The sequence below is a fragment of the Maniola hyperantus genome, chromosome 9, assembly GCF_902806685.2.
Source record: "Maniola hyperantus chromosome 9, iAphHyp1.2, whole genome shotgun sequence".
NCBI lineage: Eukaryota > Metazoa > Arthropoda > Insecta > Lepidoptera > Nymphalidae > Maniola > Maniola hyperantus.
The window spans coordinates 6,075,408-6,103,052 of NC_048544.1; the positions used below are offsets into that span (position 1 = coordinate 6,075,408).

Consider the following 27,645-nt stretch of genomic DNA (forward strand, 5'->3'; position numbering starts at 1 on the left):
GTAACTGCACGGTATTCATAACAAACCAAAACCTCTGAAAACATCTAGTTTTTCGCTCTCCTGTAAAGTTGCCAGTTTAGAACTTAAACGACGATAGTCCATCTCCAGGATGCAAAAGCCCTTTTACCACACCTACCCCCCGATTGTGTAAGAAAAACGTATTCATCGTTATCGTAATCGTCAAAAAATTCTGCCCTTTGATTGGTTGATTCGCTGTTTACATTTTTTCACAGCCAATCAAAGGGCAGAATTTGTTGACGATTACGATAACGATGAATACGTTTTTCTTACACAATTGAGGGGCTTGTCTACCTTGTCAAAATCGGTTGTCGGTCCGTGTGCTAGCTTTTCACGGCGGATGGGCCGTGCAGACAGGCACTTTAATATTTAAGTAATATTTTTTTTTGAAACTATGATTTTTTTTACCAAATATAAATTAATAGAAATTGTTGAGCCACGGGGGAGCTGCCCTGTGTAACTCGCACGTTACGCAATTGGGCGGGGACGTTTCATGTAATGAGCGAACGACCTTTTGTTTATTTATCGGCATTACTCTTCATTAGTCTACCATTTACATGTTTTATCGTGAAAGTAGTCTGGTAGTAAGACAAGTTTAATGAAATTATCATAAAGGGCTTTCACTATCGAAAACACAGATTCCTGCGAATTCCTAAACCGAAATAAACGCCAGAGTAGGAAAGGTAGATAATATTGAGCATTTTCTCTTTTCTAACTGCAAGAAATCACACTATGAACTATTATCGATTATTTTTATTATCAGTACCCATATCATAAATGCGAAAGTGTTTGTTTGTCCTTCAATCACGTCGCAAAGGAGCAACTGATCGACGAGTTTTTATTCATGGGTATAGTTAAAGACCTGGACAGTGACATAGGCTATCATTTTATCCCGAAAAATCAAAGGGTTCCCACGGGATTTTACACAGGATTTTTAAAAAAACCATTTGGACTAAGTCGCGGGCGTTTTCTAGTTTATCCCAACAGAGTTTGGACCACTTCGGCCAATCTCAAAAATATAAGTGCAATCTCTATTCCCTTATTTTCATAGTTCGATCAGGCGCAGTTCCAACAAGCTCTCCCAAGGTTAGATCTTGTAGTTTAGAGAAATAGATCTGTTTTGAACTGCACAATATTTTTAAAAGCTACGATTAGATTTCATAATATCATTAAAGATCGATGAACTATAAATATACAGTACGAAATGCTGTTGGGCTAATTTAAGACAAATCTTTCTCCTGGGGATCACAGATAGGAGAGGTGGAGAACCGAAGGCAGTAGAAGGATCTTCTGGCTATATCAATAAGATTGCGTTAGCTAATAGGCCTTCGTTGCCAATTTTTTAATTAATTCATTTTCTGTTTTTATGTATTTTCTTTCTTATTTACGGTGTGCAAAAAAGTATTAAATAAATAAATAAATACGTTTGTACAAAACGTTCATTATTTTGCAATTCGTTGCCAATTTCTTAATTAATTCATTTTCTGTTTTTATGTATTTTCTTTCTTATTTACGGTGTGCAAAGAAGTATTAAATAAATAAATACGTTTGTACAAAACGTTCATTATTTTGCAACGTTGCTTGCTTGGAAAAAACATAAAAAAGCTTGTACAAACAACGTGGTAATCAAATTAAAAGTGCCAAAAGTTGTTAAAATTGTGCAGCACAGCTGTTCAGTAAGTGAAAAAGGCGAACAGCATTTGGGGTCTGAAATGGGCCAAGGTCGCCATGAATAGGTAGCTTAGGTATGCTCTGAATTTCGTATTGATCACGTAATTCCCACCTCACCTCTTTCTTATCTCATATTGTCTTATCAGATAATATTTGAACTTCTATAGAATCTTTTTTTAATTTATGCGGTGATAGCCTAGTGGTTAAGACGTCGGCCTCCTATTTGGGGGTCGGGGGTTCGATACCGGGCACGCAACCTTTAACTTTCCGGAGTTACGTGCGTTTTAAGCAATTAAATATCACTTGCTTTAGCGGTGAACGAAAACACAAACCTGCAAACCTCAAGAGTTCTCAATAATGTTCTCAAAGGTCTGTGAATTCTGTTAATCCACACTTGGCCAGCGTGATGGACTGTGGCCAAACCCTTCTCTTTCTGAGAGGTGATCTGTGTTCAGTAGTGAGCCGGCGATAGGTTGTTGATGATGAAAATTTTTACTAGTTTTCTAGTCTGAGAAAATGTCTTAAATCTAAAAAATAAAATAATAATGGTATTGCGTAGCGATAATAATATAGTTATAGCTTTAATATTACTTATTCATTCATATAAAATCTTCAACATTTTATTCAAGTTACCTATTCGTACGTTGCGTTTGTATTGTTAAATTATTAATGTCCATATTCGCAACCAGTGCTTTTAAAAGTGGCTAACGTCTCATTTGATGACCCGTCCTCATAAAAATAGGTCAGGGGTAACGATTGAACAACCACGAACCTTTCAGAATCGTGTAACGCCAGGCTGTTGTTATTCTCTTGATCCATTTTAGGTGACCAATTTAGAATGTATTTTCCATTTAAAAATTTCTTCTTATCCTAATACTTTTCAATGGCAATATAATATTAATAAAAATTACTATTTCGGTACAGTCAGTGGTATTAGTCGAAAATTCCTGCATACCTAGGTTATTCAAATATCGAATTGAGAAGACTGAAACGCTGTCCTTTTTGACCGAATTCCAGAAAGGATTCAATTCGGCGCATTTTTTTCTATGTTCCGTAAGATGTCTTATACCCTATAGATAACTAGTAGAAATTACCAACAAAAATGACTGAAAATGTTGTTTTTTTTTTCAAAGTTATAAATGGCTATTGTATTTATGTATTTATGGCAAACAATAACACAAAAAGATTGCGTATTTTCTTCATGATATCAATTTGCATTACACCGACAGCGAAAGGCTAAAGGAAATGAGAACGGAAAATTACATTTCGTAAAGAAAATACTGGTCTGACGTCATGTACCCTTTGTCTTTAAAGCTATAAATGCGTGCGTTAAATAGTGTACATGTTAACGCGCCATCTCCACGGACGAGAGAATCGCAGCGATAGTCTTGCCGTGTGAAAATTCGATGACAAACTATCGCCGCGAAAGTATCGCCCTGTGGCCCATAGTTTGTATCGAATTTTGTCACACGGCGAGACTATCGCCGCGATTCTCTCGTCCGTGACGATGGCGTCTAAGGCGGCGAGATGCATGTTTGCATCAGTGGATAAGATCCAGAGGCATGAGCCATGACCACCGCGAGAATACTATGTCATGGATATGTTACAGATTTTATCAACTCGCGTAAAACGTTTCTTGTCGGTCAATCTAGGAAGTTTTGTGTAAGATCAGTACTATTTAACCAGTTATTATACTCTTCAATACTACCCAGATTATCACACTCCACAGAACTGTATCTATCTCATCGTCAGACAAGATTGCATTTTACGATCAAAATATCCATACTAATATTATTAATGCGAGAGTATGTCTCCGTCTTTCTGTTAGCTTTTCAGAGCCTATCTGTTTAACCGATTTTGATGAAATTTGGTATACAGATATATGTAGCTTGCATTCCGGAAACGGACGTAGCTTACTTTTTGTCCCGGAAAATCAGTTTCCACAGGATTTTGGACAAAGTCGCGGGCATCATCTATTTTGCACAGAGATAGTTTGAAACCCGGATACAGATACAGGCTAGTTTTTACCCCGGAAAATCGAAGAGTTTCTACGAGATTTAAAAAAACCCGAAATCCACACGGACATAGTCGCGGGCATCGTCTAGTAGTAGTTTATCTAGTAAGATCTTGAAAAGTATGTACACGACAACGAAAAACAACTTACGTCATAATTTGTACTCGTTTAAATACTACCAATGACATAGATATGAGCATGAGGTTAGTTCTAAAGCGAATCTATATTATCCAACTACATATCGGTTTTCTACAGGGTACAGTTAAGTTACAACTTACAATCTCGTTGTTTAATCTTTAGACCCATTGAGTGATCTAGGAACATTACAATAGTAAATTCTCCAAAGTTATAGATTATGCATAAATTATTGTATAAAAGTAATTTTGTGCTCCCCTGATGCTTAACATAACATTATAAACTGTTATCGCGTGACTATTCGTATACTACGATGAATGCCATATTTACTACAAATAACGAATACCACAGAATATATAATAGTACTAACGTTAATACGTAGGATACATAAATTATCTATTATTTTCAACAAACTGAAAAACAATTAAGATGTTATCTTAGTGGTTATCTTGAATATCAGTTTCTTCATTTTCAGTTTATTAGTAATAAGTATAATAAGTATTGGAAGTGAACTTTCCATTACTCTCTACTTCATGAAAACGACTACATAAATATATTGCCATCCTTTTCATTTTCATAATGTTTCTCAAAGAAAACGGTGGCATGCTAAGTGTAATGGTATAAATTGTTTGCAGGGCGCAGAGGACAAACTCAACATGATCCGGGCGTACCGCAGCCAGGTAGAAAAGGAGTTACGCGACATCTGCTCTGACATTCTCAACGTGCTCGACAAGCACCTCATCCCCAGCTCGCAGACGGGCGAATCCAAAGTCTTCTATTACAAAATGAAGGTAGGCACAAAGATAACATTGCTACATATTATCAGTATAACGGATCGTAAAATTGGGCTATTATCTTAGTTTAGCAATCATTCAAGAGCATATTGGACAACACAACGTTTTCAGTGGGTTTCCACCACCATTTTTAGGGTTCCATACTTCAAAAGGGAAAAGGAACCCTTATAGGATCACTTCGTTGTCTGTCTGTCGTGTCAAGAAAACTTATAGGGTATGACCCTTGACCTAGAATCATGAAAAGTGGGTAGTTAAGTCTTATAGCACAAGTAAAGGAAAAAATCCGAAAACCGTGAATTTGTGGGTTACATCACAAAAAAAATGTGTTCCTGTACCTGTACCTGTAACCTCTACATTCTAAAACAGATTTTTATTTATTGTTATGCATAATAAATTTATCGTGCAAAATGTCGAAAAAATACCCAAGAACGGAATATCTATAGGTACCTTACCCTTATAATTACTGACTCGCACTTATTATCTAGAAACTATTACTACGCGTGCCGTTTCTCCAAAAGGTTCTACTTCTCTGCACAAGTACATCACAGCAAAACTTTTACATTTATTCCTTTCAAGCTCAAGCACAGACTCAAGTTTAAGTAACTTGCCGGATTATAAAACTTGTTGATTGTCAACATTTGTCACAAAATCAATTAATATTACTTTCGCTTATTGTTTTGCAGTCAAATCACGATTAATGTTTTTCTATTATGTCAAAAACTGTATGTTAGAAATAATATACAGGTATTAAATTGTTATTTATTATTTTCGCTACGTTGCTCTTCGTTCGGACCTAATTGTTTTTATGTGCCCTGTTTATTTTTCGAGGCGTAACTTAGTTTAATATATTATCATGTTATAAATATGCAAAAGATTGATAAAATATTTGACACCTATGAAGATTTTCATAGGTTTCTCACTCATGTTTAAAGCTAAGCTAGAAGCACGAGTTACTCAGTATCAAAAAGCGGAACCATTAGTCATGTCTGACAACAACTTTTTTCTGAAGCAAACTTTGGTTTATCATCAATGTCTACAGTCTAGACGCTCGTTGTATGATCACGCGAGACAATGCAATTGAGCGTATCATAATTTATATTTATAGGTACCTTAGTCTATGGAATTATAAGTAATTTTAAACACGGTAATCATTCATCTCATTAAAATATTACACTGTAATTAGAAAGTGCTTCTATGTGTAGGCACCGTGAGCCAAATTGACTTAAATTTATTAGTAAGTCATGAATAAAGTATGAGTTAGTCAGGATTTGTATGATTCATCTAGGCGTGAGCATTTATCGACATTGGCCTAACGTTTTAATGAAAGCGAGCATTTAAACTTATAAGTTTAAACGTATACTGAGATGCAGCTGGCGTAGCATTGCACAGTACAGATTTTGCAGGGCAGGGCAGTTGAGGTAGACATAGGTCACGAGCGTATGCTGCTACGCAGCTGAGTGACACAGACTCATTGGTATAAAGAAAGTATAGACGTTTCTGACGTGCACGCGACGCGCATATAATATCTGTGCCGCCACTACAACGTGACGCAGAGCAGCACAGACACATGTCTGCGTCGCACGGTTTTGCATCCTAGCATACGCAGCTCTCAGTATGTTCATGCATCATAAAATCTGCTCTGTTCTGAACTACGTCGCCTGCATGCTGCATCTCAGCATACGCTTAGCTTAAATGATTGACTTTGCTTGATTTCAATAAACTGGAATAATTGGACTAATTTGTAAATGTCAATTAATATACCCCGTGCATCTCAGATTTCGTGTATTTTAGACATATGTATATTGCATAATTAAGGTAGTAATTTAATTAAATTTAAATTGGCTTACTAACTACCAATACTCATTGCTGTCAATTATAGCCTATAGTTAAAAGTAGCAGTTAACAATAGTTGTGAGTATTCGTCTTAAATAGCAATTTAGTTGCTAACACGTATCTATGTCGTGTAATGAGTACATAATATTATGTTGGATGCCGCTGGGATTCACTCAAGGTTCTATGTTAAGTCTATGATTCAGCTGGGTTCGGACGTTGTTAAAGGTTAATTTCATAAACGCAGCTTGTACATGAGTGAACTTTGTTTCACTAGAAGTAGCATCTAAAAATCTACTTACTCGTAAAATCATAATCTATTTTCGTTGAAGATAAAAAGCCGCATTTACATAGGCTACTAATACCCCCTCACACGTAGATGAAATGGTATAAGAATATCTTTTCGGGAATATGTAAATAAACTCAACCTCATATAATGCAATAATTTGTAATCCTTAGAGTAATGAAGGCAAATAAAAATGTCACGTCGAAGAAGTTATGTACCAATGTGCATTAATTTACATTTGCATAAAAGGAACACACAACTCCACCTGTAGCGCTTCCCCGCTACTATTTTAGTCTTGATTTTTATCTAATGGCATCATACGTAAGCGATTCAATGTTAATGATAATATTATTACAATATCCTTGGTCTTGTCATCTATTATCTTAGGCAGATGTTTCAAATGGCGTCTAGTACCTATTGCGATTTCTTTTGTCTTGTCTGTGGTTCGGGGAAAGTACCTATGGATCAAACCACAGATGATCAAACAATGGGGCCGATTCTCTAGGCGGTTTTCTAATTTTAAAATGTCTAATATTAGACTTAGAAAGGTGTGTTATTCTGAAAACCCACTTAAATGACAGGTCTAACCTAAAATTGAATTTGACAGCACTAAACTATTCAATTTAGATTTTAAAGAGCAAAAGTTATTCTGTTGCACGAACTAAATGCCTAAATTAAGAAACGTCAACCTAAAATTTTCTAAAATTAGAGTGGACCTCGCGAGGTGCCCACTAAATTTAAAGAGTCTGCTTAAATGGCAAAATGGACGTGTTTTGAAAGAAATATTTTTATTTGAGTTTAGAATTGTTATATTTAAGATAAAAAAAGTATCTTTTAAGTGTTTTAATTTAATTTAAACTTTATAAAATGGAAATATACGTGGTTTCTCTGGCTCGTCGTTAATTCACAAAAAATAATTAGGTTGGTTATCTACTTTGTTGTCTAAGAGTATCAGACACCTCCACAGACATCCTGGCGGCTTCAGCAAGGCAAACCTAAGATCCTTAAGTCTCCTTATTTCTTAACTAGCAAGTGGCAGCTGTTCGAAAATCCTGTGGGACTAGGATACTTTTCTGTAGGTACTTAGCTTACCTACCTACCTAATAAAAGTAGCCTATAAGTATATCCTTCACTAGTATGTGTCCTTGTGAAAAATCTCTGTGCCCAACTAGGTTAGATGCATAAAGGAACATACCCAGAGACAAAAACTTGCATAGGTAGCTACCTAAATATTAGTGTGAACATAAATCTTTGCCAATTAGGTATGCCAAGGTAAAACTTGATGCCTTGTTATCATTATCAATGAGATTAATTCCTACTACCTACTACTTATTGCTAAACATATCAAAAATAAAGCAGAATAAGTGTGGTGGTAGAGTAGGTACTTATAATAAAGTTTAAGTTCTAAAATCTTAATGAGTTCACCTAAAGGTTTATTTATAGGCTAAATTAACAGATTTTACATTTAGTTATGTCTTATACTTACATACCCCTAGTATTGAACTAAGTACTTGAGTAGTACCCAGTTACTTCTTTATTTTCAACTCAGTAGATACCTGCTTGAAAGACTACCTATTACATGCATAAGTAGGTACTTATACTAGCTACAGTACAGTATAGATAACTACAACTAACTGACATAGCCTGGGTTCACTTTAATCATCTGATAAGTTTTAGTTGAGAAGTACCTAGTAGATACATCTTGTAATTCCTAAACATATCATGATAGGATCTTGTTGAGTTTACCTATATAGGTATACCCATACCCATATGGGTATACCTATATAGGTATACCCATACCCATATGGGTATCACATTTCAGGTTAACTAGCTGACCTGCCTGAGTTGTACCTGCCCCAGCTTTGTTCGGGTGGAATAAGTACCTATGTAAGTATCTGAAAATTATGTCGTAGTGGTCTATATAGGTACTTAAAGTAAACGTTCCTTACATGCAAATTCTCAAGTTTTTAAACTCAGCAGCTTAATAAATTACTAGACTCAGGAGTCAGCAGCTTATATGCTGATGTCAGTCAGTCAGTTTATATTTTTACATTTACATAATATGTACAGAAGAGAGAGAGAAAAGCTAGGACTTCTCCATAACATCCTCAAAAATGTGTGAAGTCTGCCAATCCGCACTTGGTCAGTGTGGTAGATTATGGCCAAAACACCTTATTCGGAGAGGTGACCCGTGCTCAGTAGTAGTGACCCGGCGATGGATTGATAATAATGATGATGATGATGATGATGTACTGACCTAGCTACCTGCCTTTAGGTCACAAGAAGTATATAGGGTACTTCTAGTACCTAAAGTGATCCTATAATGGTTCCTTTTGAGGTATGGAACCCATAGTTAGAAGAGAAATAACGTCAAAAAATAATTTGATTTCTTTTATCTTTTCTAGATCTATTTTATTGAAAACGGACTAAAGTTTTCTACACATTCCTATAATTCTACAAATTAATACAGAAATCTATAGACTCAACCTTTATTTAGTTTGAAATCTATAGATCTCTGACTTTGCATAGACTTAAGATACTGATAAAAGAGACAGAGTTATATCATTGGCATAAATCTGTCTCGTTTTAACTGAAACTTACGTCAGAGCAAAGTCAAAGTATGCTCTCTATACATATCTGTGCTTAAAGTATTATGTTTTAACTATGTCTAGTCTGAGCTAATTCAAAGTATAAGTACTCTATAGATTTTAGCCAAAGAATATGCAAACCTCAAAAAATGATTTTATAATTGTTATGGTGAAGACTGCATTGAAATTGATATAAATAGGGACTGAAAACTAATTTTGAACTATTTATACCTATAGATTATAAATTTCATTTTTCAGGTAGTACTAGTACAACTAAGTCATACTACAGCTGCTCAGTATGATGAAGGCAAGAATTTCCTAACAAAAGCAAGAAAACTTCAATCAGATACTTAATTAACAATTACTTTTATTAAATAAAATATATACATATGTTTCATTCTGTACTGTACATAATTAATATTTATTTCAATAACATTTAAATAAAAATTAAGTTTAGGAAACAACTGTTCATTTTTGGTAGATGAGTGACGGAACATCTTTTTAACTCGCAGACTCCATATACTTGGTTTCATGAAATGGGCTGAAATAAAAATTATCAACGTTGAAAGTTTGTTATGATGATGTGTTGAAAGGTGTACCTAATGTATCCTACACTTCAATTTTTTGCTATGCATACTAGCTGTTTACTATGCAATTAAGCATCACTTTCTTTAACGGTGAACCAAACCATTGTGAGGAAACCTAAATGCCTGAGAGTTCTCCATAGTGTTCTCAAAGGTGTGTGAAATCTGTCAATGTGCACTCGGCCAGAGTGGTGGACAATGGCCAAACTCTTCCCGTTTTGAGAGGAGTCCCCTGCTCAGTAGTCAGCCGGCAATGAGTTGATCGTGTGATGATACTAACTGTTGCCTGTAATTATTATTTTTATGTAGGTATGCTACACTTCCATTTTTTGCTATATTATAATATGTACTAGCTGTTTAATAAGCAATTAAGTATCACTTTCTTTAACCGTGAAGGAAAACATTGTGAGGAAACCTACATGCCTGAGAGTTCTCCATAGTGTTCTCAAAGGTGTGTGAAGTCTGTCAATCTGCACTTGGACAGAGTGGTGGACTATGGCCAAACTACATTTTGAGAGGTGAGCTGGCAATGAGTTGATCATTATGATGATACCAGCTGTTACCTGTTATTATTATTATTATACACGTAGGTATATACATTCAATCTTGATCTTGTAGGTACTTTCATGCCTTAAATCACATTACCGCCTTAGTTTGTTGAATTCATAGCAGAATTCATGGATACCTCGTTCCACGTCCTTGCACGCCAGATTTGTAAGTATACCGCCAAGTTTCAGAACTTCCTCGCTGTATATTCCTTTACCTGTATATTCAATGTACTCTGTGGCAGTCAGTTATTTAGGATGATTGCTTTTCATCTGTTTGCATTGATTTCCTAGCAAGAGTTTGACAATTAGGTACCTCGGTGATTTCAAGGTAAGGTAGGTAGGTAAGATTCCAAGCAAAATTCTTTGCTTTTATCTATTTTATGCACATAACCACTATTTTCACAAAGTTTTGTAACAAAAACTAAGATTCTTTAACCACAAAACATAAAGAAATTAGGTTAGAAATTATATTTGCAACAAAAATAATAGATCTGTTTTTTTAACTAGTTTTACGGCTCTGGGTTCTAGCACTTTTGATCAAAGACTTAAGCCTACTTCACACGATAAAATGAACAAAACTTCAATTTTCGACACTTTTATTGTGATTCGACCTAAATAAATCAAGTAAAGTTATTATTTTTGTATTTCAAGTAACATCGTTCGATATTTTTCGCAAAAAATAGTTTTAAGATTAAAGGGGAAAATCAAACACAAATTTAGTGCAGTTCTTGTTATCTTAAATAGCAACACTTACTATTCAATTCAAACGTCATTTTAGACGGCCATTTAGGATGTTTAAATTTAGTTGAAGCAAAAAAGCGAATGCAGTTTAGAAATAGAAATCCTAAAATTAAAGAATCTAAAATTTAGTTTAGGTTTAGGTTAGAGTACAACAGAATTAGCGCCACTATGCTCAACGTCATAGTGTCAATCATTCAAAGGATACATTTTGGTGTAATGTTTCGAGTTTTTGTAATTCAAACCAAAGACTGACTTGTAACGTTAGTTTGTAATGTATCATTCGCGGCGAGCGCCGCGTGCTACACGCGACTGTCGGTTTTTTCGCGAATTCCCTTTGAGTGTTATACACTCGGCGTCAAAAAAATCGCACCTTTCAAAAAATCTACTTCAAACAATTTTAAACCTTATTTGACATCAATAATGAGGGTCATGTTGGGTATCATTTGAAAGGGGATGAAATGGAGAGCACAAAAACAATTCAATTAATTATTTTTCTTTTATTGGAACAGCACAAAAAAAGAAGTTTATGAAACAGTAAAAATCCTTAATTAGGCCTTAATTTAAAACAGATTAATTATACAAAAAAGAATACAAAAAATGATCTTAAAAATAATCTAAAATCTAGTGTTACCCCCCCTTGCCCTGATGACGGCTTCCATACGATCCCTCATGGATCTTATCAATTTTAAAATGTCTTCTTGAGGGATAGTGTTACATTCCTCAATAACAGTATCTTTGAGTTCCTGGAGAGTCGTAGGAGCGGGATCACGAGACCGAACCTTGCGTTTTAAATGGTCCCATAGGTGCTCAATCGGGTTCAGGTCTGGACTTCTTGCTGGCCAGTGCATGACAGAGATCCCAACCTCTTGAAGGTACTCGCGCACAATAATTGCAGTGTGAGCGCGAGCGTTGTCGTGCATCAACATGAACCCCTCGCCAACAAAACTGGCATAGGGGACCACATGTTCTTCCAGGATCTCTGTGATGTACCGGTGAGCAGTCAGTGACCCTTGCCCGCGAGCACCTCGAGCCCGGGAGACGCAAACAAGGTCGGTTTTGCCGTCGGCAGACATGCCGCCCCAGAACATACAAGAACCGCCTCCATATTCCACCGTCTCCTGGATGCAGGCTTGGGCGAATCGTTCACCCTGTCTTCTGTACACTCTTTTGCGTCTGTCGTTGCAGAAAAGGCACACTCTCGTCTCGTCTGAGAAGAGAACAGCTTTCCATTGTTCGAGGGTCCAATTGACGTGTTCGCGAGCGAATTGCAAGCGGGCTCGCCGATGCTCTGCGGTCAATTTGGGACCCGTAGCAGCTTTTCGCGCCGCTATTTTCTTCTCCCTCAGTCTTCGTCTAACCGTAGACACACTCACAGTTCTTCTGTTAGTTGTCTGGAGCTGCTGTCGCAACTCAACAGCATTTAAGAACCGATTTCTCAAAGACGTCACTACGATGAATCGGTCGTCTCTCTCCGAGGTGCAGCGACGTCTACCAGACCCATGTCTTCGGACGAAGCCACCGGTCTCCAGGAAACGCTGGTACACTCTTCGAACCGAAAAAACGGCTCAAGTTGAGTTGCCGAGCGACATCACACTGCCGCATGCCTGATTGCAGTAGTGCAATCACTTGGGCGGCCTCATCAATAGTGGTATCCATCTTCAAAGGTATTTTTCTTGGGAATGAGCTTCTCGTGTGTCCACTTCAACGGTTAGATAGCGAATGACCCCGATTGTACCTGTATTGACCATTTTATACCTACAAAAGGTAGCGCAACTAGCGGCTGTCTTAAGAAGCAAAATTGTAAGTGTTTTCTTCTTCTTTTTTTGTGCTCTTCCAGTAAAAGAAAAATAATCAATTGAATTGTTTTTGTGCTCTCCATTTCATCCCCTTTCAAATGATACCCAACATGACCCTCATTATTGATGTCAAATAAGGTTTAAAATTGTTTGAAGTAGATTTTTTGAAAGGTGCGATTTTTTTGACGCCGAGTGTATTACAAGTCAATCAATGCAGGTCGCGTCATCGCGAGAGCAAATCGCAAGCGCAAGCCGTAAAAAAACGGCCAACGGTCTGTGGCGCCTGTATTGTAACAAGATCGCCTCGAATGATACATTACAAACAAACGGTACAAGTCAATCTCCAGCTTTACTTATACAACTTCCGATATAGTTGGAGTGCCCAAGGGGAACGTCTGAAAAAATGATAAATAATATTTTTTTTTGCGACGATTGCACGAATTTCAGTATTGCATAATAATACTCGTATTTAGATGTAGATAAATAATACCTACCTATCTAATCTTAAATTTTGTAAACGTTCACCTACTGAGAGTTTACCTACTAAATAAAATGTGCACTGTTTTGTACTATCTGTTGTTATCTGATTAGATTAAATTTTTGCATACCCACTTTATTATTCTAGATACTATTCGAGGTAGACTAGACAATTAATAAGTTTAAAAAATCGGTTGTAAAATTGTGCCTGCAATTTTACAGTGCCAAAAAAACTGGCAAAAATCGTTAGGGCAACTTAAAATATGAAATAACAGAGGTTTTTTTTGATTTGCAAATTAATTCTACAATTAATTTGACACTTAATTTTTTGTTTTAGATACTACTATCAAAAACAAAAATTTGATAATTTGTGAATTAAAACCATTAACATTAGATTTTACATCTATCGGCACTCTGAACGTTAGCATGTCGGTGACGCGACCTTGAATTTTTTACCCATCCCAAAATCGCCCAACGCGCCTTTAGAACTTCAAAAAAGTCTGAATTTATTGATACCCATATTGTAGGAATGCATTAAAAATAACTAGTGCGCCATCTTGGCTGTTCCGCCATGATGGATTTAGAATGACGTCACATAGCCAGCCTGCATATGTATTGTCATCCAAACTAAACGTTTATACAAAATTTCAGCTTAATTGGTTGTAGATATCTGCTTCAAAATAATTGAGTTGCAAGATTCCACCTGAACAAACATAGTTTCATACTTACATATATTGCAATATATAAAAGCTTGTAATCAGACGACATTCTAGATCAATATCAAAACTATGGCGTATTGACCTATTTTGTCATACAATGCTATTCTTAACAAAAAGCTTACATAATCAATTCAATATATTCAGTGGTCGATTTCAGTCGGCACAACACATTAATTTAACCATACAAGCCGCGGAAAAATTCAATATCACCTCGATACCTATTTCACATTCTTCCGTTACAGACTTCGCTCAACGTTATTTAATATTTTACCCTTTTATGTTGCGATGACCTCCGCTAACCTGAGGTCGATATTCTTCTAAATTTACTTCTAAATAAAAAATATTGATCCGTTATGCGTTTGAGGTAAGCGTGCTAAACACCAATTTAAATTGTACCTGGTGAAATAATTGCCATTGTCTTTTAGAAAAAAGTCGACGCATATTTTTGTGCGGAAGCAGTTATAGATAATAGTTCACACTCGGTTTAGCTTGATTCTTAATTTTATTAAGTTAGCAAAGGCAAAGACGTGTCATTGGTATGTATTTAATTTGATTGGACTAAAAGTTGTATCTCGTGAAATAATTTCAATTGTTTTTAACCGACTTCAAAAAAAGGAGGAGTTTCTCAATTCGTCGGAATCTTTTTTTTTTGTAAAATGATTTCGAATGTTTTCGTGCCGAAGCATTGATAGACAGGTCACACTCGGTACCTTGATTATTAATTTAATAAGCGTTAATCAGGCTGACGACGTATTTCCTCATTAAGCGCACGTCAAGCCGCTTAATATATCTAGAGCATGAGTACTTCACATTGAGACGTCTTAGCGGTGATACTTTACGTAAACAAAAGGCATAAAAGTTGAATGGATCCAAGTTCAGTTTACTCCACCACCCAGTCGTGACATGAGCTTCAACGTGTATAGTCATATCGATAAAAAATCGGTCAAGTGAGAGACGGACTCGCACACGAAGGGTTCCGTATCATAGTACAAGAAATAACACTTTGATTTTTTTCATGTCAGCCATTTTGAAATGTTTATTATTTGTTGTTATAGCGGCAATAGAAATACACATTCTGCGAAAATTTCAGTTCTCTACCTATTACGGTTCACAAGATATTTGCCGGTACGGGACCCTAAAAACTGGTATAATTTGTTATCATAAATTATTATTAAAAATGTCTAAATTCTGATAAAAATACGTGGTAACGAAGTGATGCAATATTCATCCAGACGAATCATTTGATATGGCCTCCTTATCATAAACTAAGCCACATCCGTCGCGTTGCTATGTGTGCCTTTGTTATAATAAAATTTTTACTTAACGGAATTCCGCAAGGTTATCACAGATTTTAGAGCTCTAGTTTTAGCTTTATGATCGTCAAGGCGTCATAATTATACGCATTTTGGTCACGATACACGAAACAATAATGACGTAACTGATAATAAATGACGCCTAAAGTAGGCGCACAATACTTCTGGAATCTGGATCGCCGCGACGCCACACCCCTCGTTCACTGCAACCCCATTTACGATGTTAGTCGCGTCATTCTTCGAATATGCCTGTGACGTCACAAATTTGGCAAACCGCGTGGTTCCAATAGCTTGCTACGCCGTAACTCCATAATATGTAGGAAAATCAATATCTATGAGTAAGGCGACCAGTAAATGAAACCTTTATGCAGGGCTTGAAGGACTGACACCTATCGAGAAGAATTTTGCGTGGATGAAGTTGGAATAAATTTTAACTTACATCGGATTTTTTAAATAAAATTTTCAGCTTATACCTTTCGGTCCGTTAGTTCTAGTTTGTCTGTTCCGTTCTCTGAATGTCTAATTCCAGCAGTTCCTTGAGTGTTCATTCAGAAGAATTTTATTATTTCACAAAAATATGAAAAAGTCAGAGTGTACCCTACTTACTATGAAATAAAAAGTGTACCTACTAACCATGAAACAATATGCTGTAAGTTGTATATTACCATGATGAATATTCAACACCTTTCGGGACTTTGAAATTATATTTGCAAGTACCTATTGATGAATGATTGAAATCATAGGTCAATTCAATACTATCCTGCAATAGGCTACTTGACTCATATCTAATTTCGTCCAATAAATGATTATTTATTATAGTATTTTGCTTAAGACAACGAAATATATCAATAACAATTATTAAAAACGCAGGATGGATATATAAATCCAATTAAAAAAAATACAGTTTTTATTTTTATTTGAAACGCAGAAAACGCTGTCAGCCATGATGTGACGTCATTAAATATGTAAACAAAGAAATGTCATCCCTATGTCACGCGCGGACTAACGTAGTATCCATATATATAAAATGTCCTGACTAACTTATATATCAACGCACAGCCTAAACATCTAAACAGCTGGTCTTAGATACATGAAATTTGGTGGGTGTGTTCTTTGTAGGTAAAGAGAAGGTATCCACTAGGAAAGGATTTTTTGAAATTCCACCCCTGAGTGGGTTAAATGGGGGTTTGAAATTTATGAAGTTCACGCGGGCGAAGTCACGAGCATAAGCTAGTTTTTATATATTTCTAAAAACTCATAGTAAACGTAAAAAATTATCGTTTTCTCTTTATAAATTGAATAAGTTATTAAGTAAGACTTACAACAAAGTGATCTTTGCAAAAATAAGTTTGGGTTGCAGTCGTTAGTCATATAGGATCCCTTTTAGCAAGTCTTCGCGTGTTACGTATATTTATTTCACTGGGCACTCTAATCCACAACTTTCCTGTGGTCTTTATCGATGCGTTTTTACATTCTCGGATGATACAATAACGATAATTACTATATTTTTCATGTAAACTAGTATAGAAGTCATGTTTATTAAACTTTGGGAGGTTATGCTGTTGTTTACAAATGCATGACGTCAGAGCACAGATAATCTATCGGCCAAACATGGCCGACAGTGTTTTCACCTGTCTAAGAAAAATATATTTTTAAATTAAAGTTTTACGGTTTTTAGGGCGCAAAAAAATATAGTGTTAATTTTTTTGATCTAATAGGACAAATATTAACCATTTAAGACCTACTTAAAAAAAGTGTCAACTAGCCTATTGTAAGATAGCTAGTTGGATAAATTAGTTACACTTTGGCACGTGTATTTAAATATGTAATTTCTGGAGTCTAGTTCACGTATTTCGCAATGAAAAAGAATAGTTTCCCCAAATTCTGGCTCACCTCCAAGATTGTAGTGCTTAAGCATACGAAATGGCATAATTTACTTCAGTTTCTGCTTGGATACAGACATTCCAAACTTCATGATTTCACAAAATTGCTTGTTATATTTATGGATTCAAAACAAGAATTCCTATAATATGACTTACTTGATTGTAATGAATATTTTTTACATTTTCGTCCCTCGTAGCTTTAGTTTTACGTAATTAATTACTTATTTATTAACACCATTACATCATTATCTTACAAATTCAACATTTGACAATCAACAAGTGTAGAATGGTACTCAATTTGAATAAATGATTTGACTTTGACTTTTTATAGCACTTGGGTCAGTCAAGACTTTATATTTGTAGATTTTCATAGCATATAATATAATATATACATTTTGTGCGAGTTATTGAATAAGCCCTTATAATTGACCAAGAGTCCTAGACTAACGGCCGAATTTAATAATAGTCAATCTATTTGTAATATGTCGCTTTAATTTATTTTAATTTTGCTCTCGAAGGTGACATTTAGTAGCAGTAAAAGTTTTAATTAACCACTTTATTAAAAAAAACCTTATCAGTGTCCCCTTGACTCTCACACGACGGCCCATGTACCTTTCTTCTATTCCCATTATTATAATGTAGTACACTCTATACACGCAGACAAGATGAAAGGGCTCTATCCAGTACGCATTGCATATGCATCCTTTGATTTAGTGCTCTCTTTATGAAACTAGGGACTTGCGCATCGATTTAGTCTGCAGGGGATTATGTAATACCTCCTTACACACTAGAGTGGCACGTTTACGCGTGTCTGCTTGATGATTTTAACTAAAAGCTTTTTATGACATTAATGCCCAATTTCACCAACGACCCATAAGATTTAAGGGACCCCTAAGTTTATTTAGGGGCCAGTTAGGGGATCGTTTCTGTTTCACCAGTTTTAAAGAGTCCCTTACTGACTAAACGGTCTCCTAAATTTAGGAGGTGGATAATTGGTCCCATAAACCTTCACATAAGTAAAAGTTACTTAAAGAAGGCATGATGGACACTGATTTATTTGATTTCCTTGATAATTTAGATAGGATTGATACTATATCTTTCATACTAATACATAATAATGCGAAAATGCGTCTGTCTGTCTGTCTGCTAGTTTTTCATGGCCCATCCATTCAAACGATTTGGACGAAATTTGGTACAGGTTTTTTTGGGATTTCCTGATAATAGGTAAGTTTTTTATATATCTAACCAATTTTAAATGAAATAGGTATTATAATAAATAACAATTCTGAAAAATAAACTTAAATCCAAATTGAAACTAAAAAAACACACTTACCTACTATTGAAGCTACGAAATAAAAGCATAAAAGGTTAGGTAGGTAGGTAGTTTATTGCTCACCTAAAGGTAAATTTTGAATGGTTTGAATGAGTCTGTTTCGTGCTAACTAAAAGGTACTTATTTTATTTATTATTGGGGATACTTAATAAAATATAATACAAAATGCGCGGTAAATAGAGTACTCGTAGTACGTAACAGGTCGAGATGGCAATGGGGGTCTGAGGCGGGGCACACCCGTACAGCCCCATGCTGGCCTGGTGCGGGAAACCACGGGTGACGTGTGGGTGTGCGGGGCGTCCCCCCGCCTCATACCCCGATTGCCATCTCGACCTGTCACGTACTACAAGTACTCTATTTAATTAAATTCGCAATATATACCAAAACAGTCAAAGCACAGATCTAACAGACTGCCAATCATAGACTAAAAATATGTTTTATTGTATATTCACACAAAATGATAATATGTATCGGTCAAAATACAAAAGAAATATTTCTCCGGTAAAATAATACATGAATTAAGTATTTTTTCTATAAAAATTAATCATTTCCGATACAACCGGTAACAACAACTCTGTATCATTCACTATCGTCGTAAAAAATCTGTCACATACGAAGGAGTCCCATAGTAAGAGGCCTGTTGCGCTCGTGAAAACAAATTTTAGTTATGGGTTGATTTAGGGGACCTTTTAGCTTAGCGGTCATCTAACTATGTGATTGTTTAGGGGATGTTCGTGAAATCGGGCATAAATGGTTCAAATGAGATAAGTATGAACAACACAACACAACATATTATAATATATATAAGTGTAAAATTGCGTTCAGAGATCTAAATACTACATAAAACAACTCTTTTTCAATGATATAAATATATCTAGAATTAATATCCTACATATTAGTTTAGAAGCGCAAATTCTGTCGAGAGAACATTTAAGTCATACTTTATCAATTTTATAAATCCGAAAGTGTGGCCTATGCTAGCTTTACCCGGCCCAACCGTTTAACCGATTTTGACGAAATTTTGTAGACAGATAGCTTGCATCCTGGGGAAGGTCATGGCTATTTTTTGTCCCAGAAAATCAAGGAGTCCCCTCCCCACAGGACTTTTAAAATTGAAATCTATGTGGATGAAGTTATGGACATATCATCAATTTGGTATAAAGATAGCTGGCATCCTTGACACAGATATATTTTTATCCTAGGGAGTCAAATACAAAAAAACGAAAGTTACGCGATATAAGTCGCAGGCATCATCGAGTTTAATAAGCTTATACTCTTAAGTTAAAATAAAATGTAAATGTGTATTATCTGCATTCCAGGGTGACTACCACCGGTACCTGGCGGAGTTCGCAACAGGCAACGACCGCAAGGAGGCGGCCGAGAACTCGCTGGTCGCGTACAAGGCCGCCTCCGACATCGCCATGACGGAACTGCCGCCCACACACCCCATCCGCCTCGGCCTCGCGCTCAACTTCTCGGTGAGTCGAGCCACTCACACCTACCTAAAACGTCATATACGGCCAGCACGGGATTATCGCACACTATCACTGGAACTCATACTCAAGATTGGGGCTTGTTTAGAGGACGATCCAAACGACATGACGTGTCCTTTATGCAATGCATTAAGGTTGTGTATGACTCAATAGGTATGTCGTCTGAATCGTTCCCTTAGGAAGTCCCTATCTTGACTATGAATACCTTAACTAAACAAAATTTACTACAAACTTACAGGTAGGGTTCAGATGTGCCATACCACAGCCTACCAAATGTATAATTTGGGGTCCCAAGGCGCTAAAATGGCGACTTCGTACCGGAAAGCGCAGCATTGGCAGAACCTCCCACTAGGTTGACAGACGAGTCACAGGGAGTCGCTAGAATCAGGCGTTGCAAGACCTCGTGGTGTATGGAAATCTCTACAAGAGATCCTATGTCCAGCTGCAGAAGTCTTTCGTTTGACATTGTGATGATTGTAATGAAGTGTCCATTGAAGTAGAAGAGTTACCTCTCATATATTAGTTACTAAAGACTCATCTTTAGTAACTAATATATGAGAGGTAGTTCTTTCTACTCAGTCTACATAGCATACAAAGTAGGGCTGAAAGACAAGCAGTTGTCAGTTCATAATAATAACCAATTTGTAATCAGTTCACTGCATTTTTATTTGCACACATTAATTTAATCGCAATGAAAATATGACATAAGACTCCTTACAATGTAGCAGTTAACAGAAGGTGTTAATCACTTACTAAAACCAGATGACGTGTTATGAGCGCTGATGTCATTGAGCAAAGAAAACCATAAATTCCTTCAGTTTTACACAAAATGTTAAATTTTTCAATGTATTTCATATTGTATTTTTTTTACATTGTAGACCTTAACAGTTCATGTTAGAAAGTTTGAACAAATGCTTTGTACAAATACATTGGATGTTGACTCGCTGCTTTGTGGTAGAACAGTGAAGGAGGAACAAGGTTGTGTTTATGAGCACACCAAAGTATATCTGATAACTGTAGCTAATGGTCTGTTTGTCCCCCAGGTGTTCTACTACGAAATCCTCAACAGCCCGGACCGCGCGTGCCGGCTGGCGAAGGCGGCGTTCGACGACGCAATTGCCGAACTGGACACGCTGTCGGAGGAGAGCTACAAGGACTCCACGCTCATCATGCAGCTGCTGCGCGACAACCTCACGCTCTGGACCTCCGACATGCAGGGCGACGGCGAGTCCGGTGAGCACGACCACTAGCGCAACACCTGCGTATATGCTTCAGCCAACTCTTATCTGGTCAAAACTACTTGTAACTTTTTTTAACCATACAGGATGTAATTAGAACGCTAGCAAAACTTTAGCACTATTATTATAATATCTAAACACAATCCAATACCAATACCTATTTGACATATACTTTTAGAGATTTAGTATGTTTCAAACCCACAATGCATAATGTAGCATGCAAAACTCGCGGTCAATGCCCCGCCTACAACGTGGCATTGACCCCGCGGCACCTATCTATGCAACTTTCGTTGACTTATAGCGTCAGTCAGATGTTTTATTTGCATATACATTGCAAACTTTTAAAAAATGTAGGATTTTTTATTAATGATGTCGCGTTTTTTTTATCATCAGTACTATCACCTATCTTGGTTTTTGCTGTCGTTCAAATTACATCCTGTATATTCTTGCACTTGACTGCAATCATACCAAATAGCAGGTGAGCTGCAGCCTAAGTTTAAACTGAAAAAAAAAGTCAAAACTTGACTAACAACATTGGTCAAAAACAGTTTTGATTGAAAAATATTGGTTAAAAGTGCTTTTGAATCAGAGACGCCTGGCTCCTGGTAGTCTTTTCTGTTCTACCCTTAGAATGTTTTCAAATGTGCTGCCCCATGACTCGTTCAAAATTCAAAAACCTAATGTTTAAGAGTAAGACAGTGAGTAGTTGGGGTGCTCTGAATTCGTTCTGGGCCACATTTAACCTAATCTTAAATATATTATTTGTATTTTAAATGATGATTATGGACGGCGCCCCGACCACCGCTGTCGTCGAATCGTCGAAGCCGCGGTCTTTAAAGTGCATCTGTACATTTCAATACAAAATCGAATTTAAAAATACTGCTTGCTTTAGATTTTAATTTAAACATATCAGTTTGTGTCTAGGTCATAGACTAAGGGTGTCTGTCCACTGAAACGGAGTGGGGCGGAGATGTGTATAGTTGACCCTTAAGATTAATTAATACACAAGCCCTTGCCCAACAAGCGCACACTGTATTTTTACAACAAGGAACTTCGCTATAATATGTTTATTAGTTTTAGTACTAGGTTTTAATGATGATCTTTTTCCCCTCAGGTGAAGCCGAACAGAAAGAACAAGCACAGGACGTGGAAGATCAGGATGTGTCGTAATACTTTTAACATTCTATTTAAATATAATAAAAAAATAACTATAGTATCATGTTAAGACCCAGCCCTCAATGACAACCGGTTGTAAAGGTTTCCAGCTCAACTCGCCTCCGGGACGTTCTAACTACTCGCGTACATACACTGAGTAAATTGGCCGTTACATTCTAACGTACATAGCAACTTTCGTTTATGTATCGTGTCAAATTATCTACTAGTAATAATATACATTTTAAATATGTACTTCTTTTGATATATTCAATGTTTCGTTTTCGATTACGAGAAAAAAATATATAATGTTTAAGAAAAGTACTTTGGTATTGCATTTTATCTGTGTATGTTCTTAAGGATGTATTTTCTTAACGGTTCACTTTGAATTGATCTCTAATGTTAACTCCTTAGCTTCTCCACGGGAGACCCTGTGTCGGCTGACACTAGTACACTCCTCCATCTTCCCGACTCTCCACCCTATTAAGATGGAAATTGTAAATTTTCTAAGTATTTTATACCGTGTGTAAAATGAATGTTATTAATTCTGTCGTAAATCGCATAGTACAAGCACCACAGCGACAAATTCAGTAAAGTGTAACGTTGTATTTAATTTGTATACACAGTAGCGAAGTGTATGTATCACGTGGATGTCATAGTTACTCTGTATCGTATGTGTCACTCAGTGTCGATGCTCGGTCTGCACAAATAGTCGTTTTATACGTGACCGCCGCGAGTCTTCCGCGCGCCCTTCATTTGTATACATTCGATCGTTTATTATATACTTTAAACGGTAACATTTTATTAGATGATATATGTAGTTACTCGCAATATTTAGCTAAGCGATGGGCGCACCGTCGCCGCGTCTGCGGACTGCTCGTGATCGTGACTACTATGTAGTGCTCGGTTGTATGGGCGAGGGGCGTCGATGAGTCTGCGCTTCGTATTACAACTTTTGGAGTATTCACACTTGAATCGCTTTAATTACTTACGAGTATTGTGATAGAGATTTTGTATATTTTAATTTATTTTTAATTTCGCATGTTTCTCGAAAATATCGCTGTAGCGCTACATCTCTACGATTATTACAGGACAAACGGTAGTTCTAAAGTTGTGCTAGGTTAAGGTTATGCACTTGGAAAAATTATTTATTTGCGATGTATCGCCCACTCGAAGACATTCCATCTTCATACCTATGTTAAACTGAATTTGGCCAATGTTTGTTGGAACTACTCCGAAGTAGTGGGGCATGGCAGTGTGCAGCAAGTGCGTGCCCGAGTAAGATATTAGCGTTATTTTTATTTGAATTTGTAATATTGCATATAATTTTGTTAATTTATCCACAAAAAATACTGATGCAATTAGCCTTAGTGTTATGCAATATTGGTTTATGTCCTACCATCTACATGGAAATTTATTGTAAATGACAGTGTAAATCTAATAATAAAATTCAAAAGTCCAAATCCTGGTTTCCTTTATTTCTACTATACACCTATGTACCCCCTGTACACTTACACTTGGTTCGTAATTATACTAGTGAACGTCAGGATGGCCGGTGAGGTCCTGGAAAACTGATGAAATATCTTCCAAATAATTGTACGTAAATTGTACTATTTAGTACCTTTATTAAGATAATTAGTACCTTGATCAATTAAATAATAATTAAAGAATCTCATACACCGGCCATTCTGATGTCAGATTCGCCGTTGTGTTTTTGTACCTGGCTTATAGCTACGATTATCATTCTAAAAGTTACGTCGATAAATAGTACCTACCGAAACATCCAATGCATAATGAAAATCTCACCATGCACAAAATAATATTTGTTTCCGCGCCATACAAATATTTAAGGCTCCCCCACACAGGCGCGTTATTATAGGTCGATAATATCGCATGCGTTATTGCGATATCTGTTTCAGTACATTTTGTATTAGGATGGTCATGTAGTTACACACTGCTGCGATAATAACGCTGCAATGGAAGTAGGACGTTGCGTTTTTCCGTCCTGCAATATTCCGATATGAGTTCTAGAATGTTTTGTATCAGGATGCAAACACCCGTACACACCCTTGTAGGACGTTTGGTTTTATCGACAGTTTGAGAGTGGTTACATGACTGTATGAGTGTCCTAAAAACTGTTCTATAATATAATATGGATATCATATCATCAGATGAAGAATGCTTATTACAAACAGTAGCAATGGAAGATGACCAAAAAAGACGCCAGAAACGAAGGTAAGTAATACAGCGTGGAATTACCGCAATCGACATTAGCAAAACCCTAGACTTGGAATGTCATTCTAAACAATTTTCCGCGCTCTCTCGTAAGAAATATCGGGACGATGAAAACGCAGCTGTGTGCAAGGAATCGGGATGCATTATCGCAATAACGCATGCGATATTATCGATCTATAATAACGCGCCTGTGTGGGGGGAGCCTTAAATATTTGTATGGCGCGGAAACAAATATTATTTTGTGTGCAATTTTGGTGAAATTTTCATTATGCATTGGATGTTTCGGTAGGTACAATTATCTACGTAACTTTTAGAATGATAATCGTAGCTATAAGCCAGGTAAAAAACACAACGGCGAACCTGACGTCAGAATGGCCGGTGTATCAGATTCTTTATTTATTATTTAATTGATGAAGGTACTAATTATCTTAATAAAGGTACTAAATAGTACAATTTAGGTACAATTATTTGGAAGATATTTCATCAGTTTTCCAGGACCTCATCGGCCATCCTGACGTTCACGGTATGTCCCGCTCGCCGCCGCATGCCATTATTATGTTGATTGCACTAGCATGCTCATTGCTCGCACGCTCGAGTTGGAGCGACCATGTAGAGCACTCTTAACAAATAAAACAACGGTTTCCAAAATAATAATATTTATTGCACAGGGTAATTAACTCATACTATTTCAAATTGATAACAGTAAAATAATATAATCATTAATATTAGATAGAATATTAAAGCGCTAATACTTCATAACATACCTACATGCATATTCCGTATGAAAAATATGTTTTTAATGGATAATAATTAGAATACCTGACTTTGTGCCAATACAATTATTTATTAGTGATAGTTAAGAATATAAAATCTGTAAATTAAGAAAAATTGACTTTATACACTTTTTAAATAATAATGCTTTATCCAGCCTGTATGTTTGTTATTTAAATTTAAAATACATTTTAAATTTAAATATATTTATTATTTATGTTGGCGGATGATAGTTTTTGAGACGACCAACAACATTATACACGCGACGCACAAACGGTTCCTATTTTCATAATATACATATGAATTACCTTTACATTTTAGACAGGGTCAACTGTATATTTAAATACATACTTATGACTTCAATACATAAGTATCAGAATAGTACAATCGTCAACACGTAAAATATAGACTGTTAAATACAACCGTTTCTATTCCGGTAGAATCACAGGCCAGAATAAGCAAATCAGAAAAAAAACATTGCATTAGTCAAATTATTCTAATTAATATTAAAATATCAGTTTTGAGTTCACTCAGGCTTAATTTAATGACTTCCATTCTCATTTCTTTAATTAAATAGTGAATATACACAACATTTTAATAATAGAATTATATGACATACAAACAACTACGCAATTAAGCTTCCACTTACATTAGTAAAGGATAAAATAGTTTCTATTATATGACTTATGGTTATTTGTTCAATGTAATGTTCAGCAGCAGTGCTAGTCTGGCAGCTCTGGCTAAGGAAAGATGAGACTGGAAAAGCGCGGCAAATTTAGAAAATATCAGTATGGCAGCCCTGAAATTAGTGTGACAGACCTGGAATTTATAATAAAAATAAGTAATTTTAAAGTGTGAATTCCGGTTATTCCAGGTCTGTCATACAAATAGGGCTGCCATACTTGCATTTTTTTAATTTGCCGCGCTTTTTCAGTCTCATCTTTCATTAGCCAAACTCTAGTGATATTTTTGAAAAGGTTATTTTCTTTTACAGTGTGCGGAAATTCCTTAGATTACCAGTAAATACAGTAAATAGTAGAAACAGGAAGTTCCAGAAAAACTATCATAGGAATCATACTATTTCGAAAACAATTATTTTGATACAGTTACTTTAGACCATTTTTGGTCATATGTGGTCCATACAAAAATAGTTTTTTTTTTTAAATATCATGTGAAGATCACTTAATTTTAAAGGAAAAAAATAAAATCATTTAACTAATTGTAACAAAAAAAAACATTAAGTTGGTCATAATTTAGTTTTTTGTTCATTCAATATTCAAAGCAAATTCAACTAAGTATGGATAACATTTCATTTCTGACCAATTTCTGCTGTCCCGATTTGATTCTTGAGATACAATGAAATTATCATGGAACATGACCATTAATAAAATTACTTAGTTAATTTTATTCATTTATGGACAACTCACGTTTGATCAGGTATGTTAAGTGAGAGGTAAGTCTTTAAAAATCGGCTAAGAAATGGATGACCCCTTATTTTAAATGCATTAAATTATGGACATATAGCATTGCTGCTAACAAAGTGTATAAGGCATTAAAATTAATATACCTACTTAATTTTTTTAAATTACATAAACACATTGAAATAAAATACGAGTTAATGTCGTACGTCACAAATTTCATAATATTCTATTTAAAATCACATCAGTCTCCATAAATAACTAAACAATCAGAAAAGTGTTATATTCACAGGATTTTCAGTAGCTTTTAATTAAATAAAAAATTATTAGAAACCCATCTGTTTAATCGATTTTTATTATCTTGTATCCCTGAAAATTAAGATTTATCCATGAGGACGAAGTCGCGGTCATCATCTAGTAAAAGCATATAATTTAAACTTATAAGGCCGCTAAGAGTATTATGTACAATTTGAAATTCATAACATATTATTTAGGCCATAAGTGTATAATTGTAACCACACTAATATTTTTCTCTGATCAAAAAGTTTTTGTACTTTAGGTAGCTTCAATTTATTCCTATTTAGAATGACTGTTTAGGAAATTTCAAA

At 35.8% G+C, this 27,645-nt stretch overlaps 1 protein-coding gene across 1 annotated transcript in view; it reads left to right on the forward strand.

The window, feature by feature from the left end:
* The window catches only part of 14-3-3epsilon (tyrosine 3-monooxygenase/tryptophan 5-monooxygenase activation protein epsilon), a 30,003-nt gene extending 5,927 nt beyond the window's left edge, over positions 1–24,076 (forward strand). Inside the window, exons 3-6 of the mRNA XM_034971602.2 lie at positions 4,474–4,629; positions 20,050–20,208; positions 21,267–21,456; positions 22,576–24,076. Coding sequence (XP_034827493.1) covers positions 4,474–4,629; positions 20,050–20,208; positions 21,267–21,456; positions 22,576–22,631 — 561 coding nt within the window. The 3' untranslated portion in view covers positions 22,632–24,076. The remainder of the gene's footprint in view (positions 1–4,473; positions 4,630–20,049; positions 20,209–21,266; positions 21,457–22,575) is intronic.
* The last annotated feature ends 3,569 nt before the right edge of the window (positions 24,077–27,645 follow it).